The sequence below is a fragment of the Asterias amurensis genome, chromosome 11, assembly GCF_032118995.1.
Source record: "Asterias amurensis chromosome 11, ASM3211899v1".
In the NCBI taxonomy this organism is placed as follows: Eukaryota; Metazoa; Echinodermata; class Asteroidea; order Forcipulatida; family Asteriidae; genus Asterias; species Asterias amurensis.
This window is the reverse complement of record NC_092658.1, coordinates 7,086,070-7,098,426: the sequence shown is the minus strand read 5'-3', so window position 1 is coordinate 7,098,426 and position 12,357 is coordinate 7,086,070. Positions and strand designations below refer to the sequence as shown.

At 35.9% G+C, this 12,357-nt stretch overlaps 2 protein-coding genes across 2 annotated transcripts in view; one reads left to right on the top strand and one right to left on the bottom strand.

Moving 5' to 3' along the window:
• The window catches only part of LOC139944709 (transient receptor potential cation channel subfamily A member 1-like), a 28,754-nt gene extending 19,259 nt beyond the window's left edge, over positions 1–9,495 (top strand). The window contains exons 18-27 of the mRNA XM_071941790.1: positions 1,166–1,337; positions 1,832–1,942; positions 3,798–3,964; positions 5,167–5,227; positions 5,497–5,565; positions 5,757–5,930; positions 6,330–6,398; positions 6,964–7,077; positions 7,526–7,638; positions 7,811–9,495. Of these exons, the coding sequence (XP_071797891.1) occupies positions 1,166–1,337; positions 1,832–1,942; positions 3,798–3,964; positions 5,167–5,227; positions 5,497–5,565; positions 5,757–5,930; positions 6,330–6,398; positions 6,964–7,077; positions 7,526–7,638; positions 7,811–7,943 (1,183 nt within the window). The 3' untranslated portion in view covers positions 7,944–9,495. The remainder of the gene's footprint in view (positions 1–1,165; positions 1,338–1,831; positions 1,943–3,797; positions 3,965–5,166; positions 5,228–5,496; positions 5,566–5,756; positions 5,931–6,329; positions 6,399–6,963; positions 7,078–7,525; positions 7,639–7,810) is intronic.
• Positions 9,496–9,618: 123 nt separating this feature from the next.
• LOC139944708 (uncharacterized) lies at positions 9,619–12,189 on the bottom strand. The gene is made up of 2 exons (XM_071941789.1): positions 11,809–12,189; positions 9,619–10,601 (listed from the first exon to the last, which is right to left on the bottom strand). The coding sequence occupies exons 1-2, from the start codon at positions 12,187–12,189 to the stop codon at positions 10,401–10,403; spliced, it is 582 nt and encodes a 193-aa protein (XP_071797890.1). The 3' UTR covers positions 9,619–10,400.
• Positions 12,190–12,357: the final 168 nt, after the last annotated feature.

The following is a 12,357-nucleotide window of genomic DNA, read 5'->3' as shown; positions in this document are numbered from 1 at the left end:
GATTAATTACTTAGTTTAGTGTTTTTTAGCTTTGCTTTTTAAAGGCAGTGGACACTATTGGTAATTACTCAAAATAATTATCAGCAAAAAACCTTTCTTGATTACGAGTTATGGGGAGAGGTTGATAGTATAAAACATTGTGATAAACATGGCTCCCTGTGAAGTGACGTAGTTTTCGAGAAAGAAGTAATTTTCCACGAATTTGATTTTGAGACCTCAAGTTTAGAACTTGAGGTCTCAAAATCAAGCATCAGAAAGCACACACCTTCGTGTGACAAGGGTGTTTTTTCTTTCATTATTATCTCGCAACTTCTACGACCGATTGAGCTCAAATTTTCACAGGTTTGTTATTTTTTGCATATGTTGAGATACACCAAGTGAGAAGACTGGTCTTTGACATTTACCAATAGTGTCCACTGTTTTTAAATTGTTTCTCTGTGAAGCGCCTTGAGCGTCTTTTAGGCGGACTTTGGCGCTATATAAGTTTTTGTTATTATTTTTTATTATTATGCCCCCTCTTCCTTATGGAACAATCTTCCCCTCAATATTCACACTTGATGATCACAATCATGATACATTTAAGTCCAGGTTGAAAACACAATTGTTTATTAAGTGAGCCTTTTGTGATCATAAAGCCTCTGTCAATAATGTACTGAGCTCGCTATTAGTTAAAACTATTGTTATAAATATACTTTTAAGCACTTATATATTTTGCAATAATCATTATTATTATTATTACGTAAAGCAATATTTCGCTTAAAAATAGTAAAATGTCATCTTTTAGTAGCTTTTCAATGCCCAAATCCACATTGCCCCGCCCAGAATGGAGCTTATATTGAGACTGCCATGATTTTATTGGATCAGTGGTTTCATTGGATGAATTTGTTGTGACGTATAAGCTTTCAATGTCAGTGTTAATATGATTGGTCTGAGTCGGTGTCAGCTGCACTTTGAACCATCTGCTTGCAGCGTACGGTTCATGTTGTTTCATGTATGCGTTCATGTACGTGTGAATTGACTGCGAATCTCTTTGCACGATGTCAAGGGTACAATTGGACGTCCGCTGGAGGCTGGTATCTGGCGTAATTCTCGAAGTGTGGCGTCAGATGTTCAGGCTATAGTCAGACCTGTTCAGTGTAATGTTTCTACTTCTTCTTTACTTCAGGTTTCAATTTGCAGGCCCATTTTACACAGTGGATTTTTCCTTCTACCTCATGTTTCTTGGGTTCCTATTGTACTACACGTGGTCGTGTGAGTTAATACTCTCTGAAAGTCAACTGGATAACAATGGCTGCATTATACGCGATGTGAACAACACTGCTTATGTATTCAACGAGGTAGGTACAAAATAATAATTTCCCATGAGAAAAATGCAATAATTTAGTAATTTTTGTATAAGGTCACCGATATCTGAAACAATGTAAGGTATTATTGTTGTGATGTCACCTACCCCTCCCTCCCCGCTTTGGTTTCACCCTTCTGGTTGCATGCTGTCGCCCTTCGGACGGTACAAAAAGACGTTGGTCCCGTGTTATGTACGTGAAAGAACACAGTACACGTACCGTTAGCGGCTGTGGGTGCACCTCACTTTGTAAACACTTATAAGAAGCATAAATCATCAACTTCAAAACCTGGCTAAAAAAAGTGTTTGTCCTTGTTGAACCGCCTTGGTATGCGCTAACACTGCGTTGTATTATCATGACCTCCTTATGAAACATTCACACATAAAAAGGCACACCTGCAAGCAAGTGTAGTTAACATTGCTTCTAACTTTTATTAGAATATAACTGGAAAGTTGAAATACCATTGTTTGTTCATTAATTCTCTACAGGCAGGCGAGGTGGTTCGATTCAGTGACGCATCAATAATCGTTGCCCAATTTGCAGTGTTAATTTACTGCGGCTTTTTATTATTGTCTAAAGTCACCGATATGCTGCATCAGGTAAGAGAATTTGGGGGATATCACAATTAGCAACATTAACAATTCAATCTAAATTTATGTCCACACCCAGGTCAAAATTCCAGTTGAACCTAGTTAACTGGGGTTAACTGGTTCAACTGGAAAGTGACCAAACTCGTCCATTTTCCATATTAACCAACTGGTTTGGACTAGGTTTAACTGTTTAACTGTGTTCAACTAGGTTGAAATTATAAACCAGTTGGTTTCTGTCCATTTTCCATATTAAACCAACTGGTTTTAACTGTGTTTAACTAGTTTATCAACTGGTTTCAACTAGTTCCAGTTAAACCCAGTTTAACTAGGTTCAACTGGAATTTCGACCTGGGCATTGGTGTAAAAAAAAGGGTAGTTAAAAAAGTATGTACAGTCAATGGCAGTCAAGAACTGTCTAGAAACAGTTATTGGAAATGAAATGAAAATAATATAATTAAATGGTTAAGGAGCCATCCAATTGTTTTTATAAATTGGTTGAAAAATGTTGCAGTGCACCAAATGTAGACATTATACTCCCCACCCCCCACCACTCTTATAACTGACTGTGGACATAACAACATTTGAGGAAAGCACCATGACACGTTTAGTTCCACCTCTGTGCAGAACTGACAGATACTGGGATTCTATTAAATCCCAGCTCTGTCAAAGTCTTAATGATGCATGTTTGCATTTTTAAATGATTGTCTGTTTTCCAATGTTATGTATATTGATGTAGTGAGACCTTTTATGCAAACATCAGGCTAGTATAGATTTCTCTTGTTTTTTTTTGTAGAATTTTTAAATTTTTGTAAACATGTCATTTTAGAAATGCCATGTAATGCTACTGACGTAGGGCATTTTAGGTGCACCGATTGGTTAGTCTCGACTCATCAGACGCATTTTGCGCAACTTGGTTGATGTACTCACATGTAACTTTATAATAATGGTGGGAAAGTGACTTAAGTGCAAACTGCTAATCATTCAAACTAGTATAAATGCAAAAACACTTTACTCACGTTTCGACCTTGCAGATAGTCTGTCTTTATAAGCAATTGAGAGCTGTTGATAGTATAAAACATTGTGAGAAACGGCTCCCTCTGAAGTAGCGTAGTTTTGAGAAATAACAAGGACTTCAGCTGAAGCCTTTTATTATGCATCTCAAATGGTGTTTTTCTTTCACTATTCTCTTGCAAATTCGACCAATTAAGCCAAAATTTTCACAGATCTGTTATTCTATGCATATGTTGGGGTACACCAAGTAAGAATACTGGTCGGTAATTCATTCTTGATTTTAGTGCATCACCGATGGCGGTTAAAACTATTTGTATTTCGAACTTCTTAATAATAATAATAATTGATCATCTCGACCTGAAGTTAGGGGCGAGAAGATTGATACATTTTTGTCAAAACGGAAAACAAAGACCGCATATTGACTGAAAGGATTTTCACAATGTTTCTCATTTTTTATTGACAGCAGTTGGGTCATAACACTTTCCTCTGTCGATAACTTTGCACAGTTCGCAGTGCACTTTACACTTCAATAATTATGTCCGCTATTTTTGTTAGTAAAATAATCTTTTTACGAATCTACAATTAACTGTACACGTAATACCTGTACACTTAACTTTGTATTCGTTACTAATCGACACTAAAGTATAGATTCGTAACATAATCTACAGCTATAATGTACAGTATCATTCTATTCACGAATCTACCTTTTCTCGTCCATTCTCCTTAAACGGAATTGACTCACACAATGGTTGAATACGCTCATTTTGTGGTCGGTGTTCCGCTTGTGCAAGCAGGGGTCAAAATAACTTATTGAACTAATGCTTTTTTCTCCAAAAATTCATTCCATTTATAGAAACTTGCGTTCTGGATGCACCTGCACAATTACTTTACTCTTGGCCTATGTGTTGTTTGTATGATGTTCGTTCTACCAACATTGAAGCCACCGTGTGCACTTCAATGGCAGGCTGGAGCAATAGCCAATTATTGCATCTGGCTTCATCTTATAACGTACCTTCAACCGTAAGATAATTGTTCTCCCTGCTAAATTCTTTGTATTTGTTCTTGTTTTCAATGTGAATCACAAACATTCAATTCCAACACAACCACAACTGGTAAACCTAAATGAACTTGAATCAGAAGAAAGTGTGTGTTGAGTATAAAATTGTCTGTGTTATATTTTTAAAACTTATTCATCAAGGTAAATCCGCCCCCTCGCTATCTTTTAGGATTAATTTCAATTTACGTTTCTCATACTAGAACTTGTGATGGTGTTAAACATAATAACTCCTTAGATGGCCCAAAGCCTAGCAAGTCATATGGGGATCGGACTTTTTCCAGTAATGCTCCAACTCTATTAGAGGACTATCGTCAACTTTGGTATTTTAAAATTCAATTCAAAGTATTTCTTTTTAAAGCCATTGGACACTTTCGGAACAGAAAACAAAATAAAAGTTCACAGATTTACAAATAACTTACAGGGTTTACAGAAGGTAATGGTGAAAGACTTCTCTTGAAATATTACTCCATGAACTGTTTTACTTTTTGAGAAAACATTAAAACAATTATCAATTCTCGGTATAGAGAATTACAGATTTATTTTAAACACATGTCATGACAAGGCGAAACGTGCGAAAACAAGGGTGGGTTTTCCCGTTATTTTCTCCGACACCGATGACCTATTGAGCCAAAATTTTCACAGGTTTGTTATTTTATATATAAGTTGTTATACACGAAGTGTGGGCCTTTGGACAATACTGTTTACCAAAAGTGTCCAATGGCTTTAAAAGATTATTTTTTTCCCCGCCTTTTCTTGTGGTGTGACGGTTGATTGACTCGTATTGGTGTATCTCACTGTTGTGTTTTTGTTTTATCTCATTGTTTGTATTATTGTAAGATGTAATCTTGCTGAATTTTGCTTATCTCTTTTTAGCTTAATGTTTATAATGTAAAACAAAAATATGTACAGCGATTTGAGATTTGTTTTACGTAGGACGCTTTATTAAAAATAAATTATAACATCTCTAAAAGAGAAAAAAATCTCAGAACTACCTATACACGAATATCAAATATATGTTAAAATCTATATAAAACTATTTTGATAGTCGAGTTTATAGTACAGTACAGGCCAAATCTATAACAACTTTTTGAATGAATTTACCAGACGGGGTGGACCGTTACAAATAGTAATATACCGTAATGTTTAACCTTTTTTCTTGATTTAGTTTGCCATTCTTCGGAATGTATGTCGGAATGTTCTTCACAACACTAAGATCGCTCCTGAAGGTAAAATGATTAATCTGAGTGCTTGTTCACTTTTTGTTTGAATACAAATACAGTCAAATGACTTTCTCTTCAAATAATATAAAATACGTAAGGTTTGAGTATACACATATTATGCAAACTTTATTGCACTAACAAAATGTAGAATCCGGCTTTAAATCCCCCTATTAAGCAGTGTAAAAGTGGAGAAGTTGTATATAGGCAGGCCAAAATACATTTGACCAACAAAATTGTTTGACTTACATTGTGTGGTGTTTGGATGTCTTTTGCAGGCTATGACAGTCTACATATTCTTCATAATAGCATTTGGAGTGAGTTTCTACATCTGCTTCGCTCGACTTGTAAGTATTGGAATATTTAGCTAAGATTATATTAGCATCAAGGAATTTTTATTTCAAATAAACTTTGTCTGGCCTAATCAGAATCATGCTTATTCAAATACTTGATTTCTTTGATTGAATCATAGTCTTCATTCAATGACTTCAGTCTACTAAGCACTTTATGTAAATGATTGCTTTATTTTCCTCCGTAGTCTTCATTCAAGGACGTACCGAGCAGTCTACTCACCACGTTTGTCATGACACTTGGTGAACTCAACAAAGCCGATATATTTGAAAGTGATCCCATAGGACCCTTTGATGCAGTCGCGTACACCATCTTCGTTATCTTTCTCTTCTTCATGCCGATTGTCTTAATCAATCTAACGGTAGGAGCTAATGTTAAATCTTGTTTAATGTAAACTTGTATTGATGCTTTGGTTTTGTTGCTGTTGTTGCTGCTGTTGTGCTGCAACTTGTTGCTGCTGCATTCTGAAGTTGCTTTTGTGGTTTCTGCTGCTGCTGTTGCTGTTCGTGTTCTGTTGAATGTTGTTGATGTTGATGTTGATGTTGTTGATGTTCTGTCATTGATATTGTTGATGTTTATGATGATGAAGTTGCTGTTGTCGTTATACTCTACAAATATCTTGTTGACAAATCTCAAATATTCCACCAAAACTAATTCCGTATGCCTATTCAAAAAGACTTAATATTTACCTGTATTAACTGTATACATTTCTGAGTTGTTATCTTTTATGTATCGTGTGCTCTTCCATGTTTTTCTACAGGTCGGTATTGCAGTTGGTGATATTGAGAAAATATTCAGAACTGCCTATATGGATCGGCTTCGTAATCTTGTAAGTTTTAGTGACAGTAATTAGTTTCATATTACATAATTATATCAAAGAAGATGCAGACAATTAACATTGTTTTGTTTTTGTTTTTTTGTTCAACCCAATTTGGTTTAAAGGCAGTGGACACTATTGGTAATTACTCAAAATAATTATTAGCATAAAACCTTACTTGTTGATGAGTAATGGGGAGAGGTTGATGGTATAAAACATTGTGAGAAACGGCTCCCTCTGAAGTGACATAGTTTTCGAGAAAGAAGTAATTTTCCAAGAATTTGATTTTGAGACCTCACATTTAGAAGACGTCTCGAAATCAACCATCTAAACGCACACAACTTCGTGTGACAAGGGTGTTTTTTTCTTTCATTATTATCTCGCAACTTCGACGACCAATTGAGCTCAAATTTTCACAGGTTTGTTATTTTGTGCATATGTTGAGATACACCAAGTGAGAAGACTGATCTTTGATAATTACCAATAGTGTCCACTGTCTTTAAGTATACATTGTACTTGGTGTGGTTTGGACATTTTGTTAACAGGCAAGAGTCCAAAATGTCTTGATCCTTCGCAGGTTTCTCTATCATGGGATTACGAGACCAAACTCCCCGCTGTTGTACTTCGTAGATTACACAAGAGTAAAACAACGGCTAGACCGAACAGACGCTCAGTAGGAAGGCGCGGGAAGGTAAGTGACTTCGTTTAAATTGTCTTTTAACGTTTCCATAAACTCTGTAACACTTAGTTTCTTTCATTTAATTCAATCAATTAAATTCAACAAACGTTTGTTTCAATATTGACAACGGGTAATAAACAAAGTAGGCCTAAGTATAATTATTTAAGTCAAAGACAGTTGAGAACTGGTAGAACAATTAATGAAAATGAAATGAAAATAATTTAATGTAATGGGTACGGAGTAAACCAATATGGGACATTTACAGAAGATAAAGAGGATTATTTCTAAAATACAAAACAAAAGAAACTAAAGCAAAAACAAAAGCCACAAACAAACAAACAAAATTTACAATTTACTCAAAGAGGAGTGTACGTTGAAACGAATAAAACTAAAATAAACGTGAAATAACAATAACAAAAAATTTACATTAATTATAGCAACCATCATTATTTCCCTGCAGTTAAAACGCCTACTGTTTGGGGACGAGGACTCGCCCTTCTTACCAAGAGAGGAAGAAGATACATCCCAATGTGCCCCTGACAATACAGCAGATATTCGGCAAATTCGCGGATCGTAAGTGTCATTTTTTAAAGCTTTGCTGTGGAAAACAAGAAGCATCTTTAACTGAGTAAACTTGTGAATTGAATGTGTGTGCTGCAAAATAAAACAACGAGTAAGTTGTGACGATCAAGCTAGTAATGTTCTATGTTCTTCAACGTTTTCATTGTTTTTGTTTATTTTCCAGACTTGGTATAATGGACATCGTTCTCCAGCAACACACAGATGTCATGAAGAAGATCACCGAAAAATTTGATATCAAGCACGACTTTGAGGATGCGTTATCCTATAAGGAAACTGTATCCAGCATTCTTCATTGAAATAAACATTACTGGAAACCCAAGGATTTCTCGTATGACGTCAGACTCTTTCATCCCGTGTACATATTCCAAATTCCTCATGTCATGACATGTTGGACATGTTAACCGTTTCCTTTAGGTGCGCGAAGTATTTTTCACTGTGTGCTTTGAGAGAAGACTAGCGTTTTAGAAACAACCTTCGTGATTAAAAGTTTACAGTTGTTGAATTAAACATAACTACTTTACCATCACTACCAAAATGTGTGTTTACTTCAAAACAACAGAAGCACAATGAGAGTTTAAGGGTTGCAACGTGTCAGAACTGTATTAGCTCTATGGAACTGTACCATCTCGTAAGATGTCACATAAATCTCAAATTTTGTTATAATAATAACAATTACAACATTTATAGAGCGCTGAATACGGATGTTTCTAAGCGCTATAACCAGATAGACAAAACAGATGGGTTTCAAGTTGAGATTTGAAAGTGTCCAATGAAGGAGCTGCTTGGGTGTGGGTGGGTAGCTTGTTCCAAAGTGTTGGAGCTATGGCTGAAAAGGCCTGATCGCCATAGTGTGTCATGGTGCGGGGTCCCGGGAAAGCTGGAAATGAGCTATTGAAGAAGAGCGAAGGCGTCGGGTAGCTGATGAAAGTTAAGAAGAACGAAGGGCTATGAGGTCTTGGAGATATACAGGAGCCAATTTATGAACAGCTTTATACGCAAGAAGAAGAATTTTGAAGTTGTGGTTTATTGGTTGTTTCTTTTGTTAGATTTAGATCAAAATCAGAGAAACAGAGCGCCCGCTAGCGTTCGTTCATTACAAGCGTGTACAGTTTTTGCCGTGCATAATCGAAACGTTGGTTGTGTGTGACCGCGCAACACCAATGGTCTTGGAACCAAGACTAGAACGTTGGTTGTGTGTGACCGCGCATCACCAATGGTCTTGGAACCAAGACTACATGATTTGCAATGGTGTGACGTCATGCGCCCATTTAACATTTTGGAAAACTACCTCACCGTCATGTATAAACCATTTTGACCACATACAAAGACACATGCGCTCAGAATGTTTGGGTTATTTTATGACAAACCAGCTCTTGAAATTGACGACCACATGAGCTAATTGTACAAACGAAAGTCCAAAAAATTTCCACCAAAAATGTGAAAATAGTACTTATAAACTTGTGCTGAACACAACCAAAGCATACAAGTACCCCAAGCAATACCAGTACATGTATTTTAAGTTTTTGTATTATGACAACTACTTGTGTCCAAATAATTTTACATTTAGAACATTTGTCTCTCCATTCCCAATTTGTACAAAGTGTGTGATTGTAATACTCATGAGGATGGGTTGAACGTGGCTGGAACATGCAAGTACACAAGGAAGAAATGTTTTTAAAGTTTTTGTATAAAGTTAACTACTTTTGTACAAATATTTTTTAGTTTAGAATATTTTGTTCACTATTCTCAACTTTTATATTAAATACAATTAAGCCCATGGCCACAATGTTTGATTTTTGATTAACCAATATTAATAACCGAAGATCTTTTGAAATAAGATACTCAACTTAAAGTCTTTATTCCACCCTGTTTTAATAATTTATTGTTTTTATTAGAGAGAAAACTTTATTAGTCTGCTTGCTTAATATTGCCAGCATAAATCAATTTGTGTAATATCCGTACACGTGACAATTTCTTACGACACAAGTTTCTTTTGCCTGATTTATTTGACATCGCTTCATGATAATTTAGATGTTCATGGTTGTGCTACCACAATACTTAATTTGTTCCCTGTTTACAACAATAACCCAAAATTTAAAGACGGTGGAAAATATTGGTACATGTAATTGTCAAAAACTACTCTTCACAGTTGGTGTATCTCAACATGCATAAAATAACACAGCTGTGAAAATTTGAGCTCATTCGGTCATCGAAGTTGTGAGATAATAATGAAAGAAAGTTGTGTGCTTTCAGATGCTTGATTTCGGGACCTCGAAATCTAAATCTGAGGTCTCGAAATCAAGTTTGTGGAAAATTACTTCTTTCTCAAAAACTATGGCACTTCAGAGGGTGCTTTTTCTCACAATGTTTTATACCATCAACCTCTCCACATTACTCGTCACCAAGAAAGGTTTTATGCTAATAATTATTTTGAGTGATTACCAATAGTGTCCACTGCCTTTAAATTCTAGTCTTTGTGAAATCAGTTCAAAGCTTGGTAGGATTCAAACCCACAACCTTGTGATTGCAAGTTCTGCTTGGTAGGCTTCGGACCCACAACTTTGTGATTGCAAGTTCAGAAGTCTAATCACTGGAACAGGGTTGGCTTGGTAGGGTTCGAACCCACACCTTTGTGATTGCAGTTCTAATCACTGGACTACTGTTGGATGTTTGTGGTGGTCCATTCTTAATGATACACAAAGGTTACAGACAAGCAAAACCAAGAAGTAACAAAAAGTTGGTTTTCTCAACCGTTAATCTTTGAGGGACTCTCTGATCATTATTTGCTGTGCAGAAAGTTCCTCCATCCTCAGTCCAATAGTCCTCATTACGGTTTGTTTCTGCTCCTCACTCAACCGAGCTAAGAGAGATTTGTATTCTTTCAACGTCTCCTCCACAGCCCCATCAGCATCTTCAAGATCGTCATTAAAGTAAACAGTTCCCATGGATTCTCTCTGAAAAATTAAACAAATGAAAGATGGTCATCAATATTTGTTGATTCTGAAAGCTTACAACTTCTGTATCTGAATTTATAGTAGGTAAATTATCAACATCACACCAACTTATAAGACAATGAGGAAGTTTCAGGTAAAGACGTGGGATGGGCGGAAAACCCCTCACACAGAGGGAAAGCCACGCAGTCCCAGGCTAGGTAGGGACTGAAAACCCAATCCACAAACAAGACACAGGGTCTGCAGAGGTGGTGCTTTAGACTATCTGCCAATCACCAAGAGAGGGCGCTCTTCACCAGGTAATGTCAACAACTTAGGAATAGGAGAAGCATGAGTGACGGTCACTGACAGCAAATACCTTGTGTTTTGCGTGTTTTTGATTTTGTATTTAGATTTAGCCAAACTGAATTTTGTTTTTCATAACACAATGCCAGCATAAACCAAAAATTATTCTGGAACAGGACGTACTGGACACGAGTTCCCCAAGGATAACAAGCGGTGTGCTTGAGTTTTTGGGAGTGTTTCTTCTTAAGTTCTAGGGTAATAAGCAAATAATCCAAAATGCTGACCTACCGAAAATTGAGAAGAAATCTGAAGTCTAGTTGTATGACAATGTATCTGATTTCATTTTCAAGAGGCTGAGAGACTTCTAAATATTTTTTGAGTATTTTTGAATTTTTAGCATTTACCATTGTTTACTATAGGAGTTGTGCACCCTTACCTGGTAGGTCTGCTGCCCTCTAGTGGCAGAGCTTTCAAAAAGTCTCCCATTGCATTGCATATATATTGTTTATTGAAGCTTCAATTTCTTTTGTTCAACGTTAGTAAAATTTTAATAAAACTATATTGATCATTTTTTTTATTGATGCCGATTTCATAACGGACATATTAAATTAAATGACTATAATACTGCGCATGCACATTTAGTTTTTCCTGGGCATTATATCCTGACTTACGGACATTGCCGAGTACCACGTAGATTCTAAGAAGTAGAAGTATGATTGTACTTGAACTATCAAGATTCAAGGTCTAAAAATAAAAGCTACAAATAACTCAACTCAAGACTTAGGTTCGTTCCGTTTATATCATTAATATCGATTAACGTGGTTACTGGGTTTTTTTTGTAGGTAGTTTCTGCAAATTATTGATATTTCCTTTACTCATGACTCAGTAAAGTAAAGTTGTGTAACTAAATAAAGCTTCCACTTACTGCATCATCTAAAAGTTCCTTTGCTTCCATAAATCGATCACTGAGGTTTTCCATTTCCCTTCGTAGCATGTCACTGGTTAGCCCATTGCCGGTTGTCATGAACCGCTGCTGATGTGCACTCAACATGCTCAATGAATTTCTACTGGTAGTGGTACTGGTGAACGGTAATGGCGATTTAACGTGAAGCAGAGAAAGTCTATTAAATCTGAATTGCTGCATTCCAGTTTGCATCAAATGTCTTGATGTATGACTCGACACTTGGTTATTGATACAAGAAGGTAAAATCTGACTTGAGAGCACCCTTCTTGCCATAACTAGGCTTTTATTAAGGGTTTGAATTCTCAAAACCGACGAAAGTGATAACTTCATGGGCGCAGCCATCTTTATTTGAGAGTTTGGAAATAATATCCTCTGTCGCAACGTTTTAAACCAACATCTATAAAATAATAATTATTTAAATATTTAAGACTTTATAAATTACAAAAGTATAACAAATGTAATAACAACAATTTAAAAATAATAATAATGTATGCTTTGATATAAAAATGT

Coding starts and splice junctions, on each gene's coding strand:
- LOC139944708 (XM_071941789.1), bottom strand. CDS start 12,189: ATGGCTGCGCCCATGAAGTTATCACTTTCGTCGGTTTTGAGAATTCAA. Junction 10,602..11,808: donor AGGAACTTTTAGATGATGCA/GTAAGTGGAAGC, acceptor TTAATTTTTCAG/AGAGAATCCATGGGAACTGT.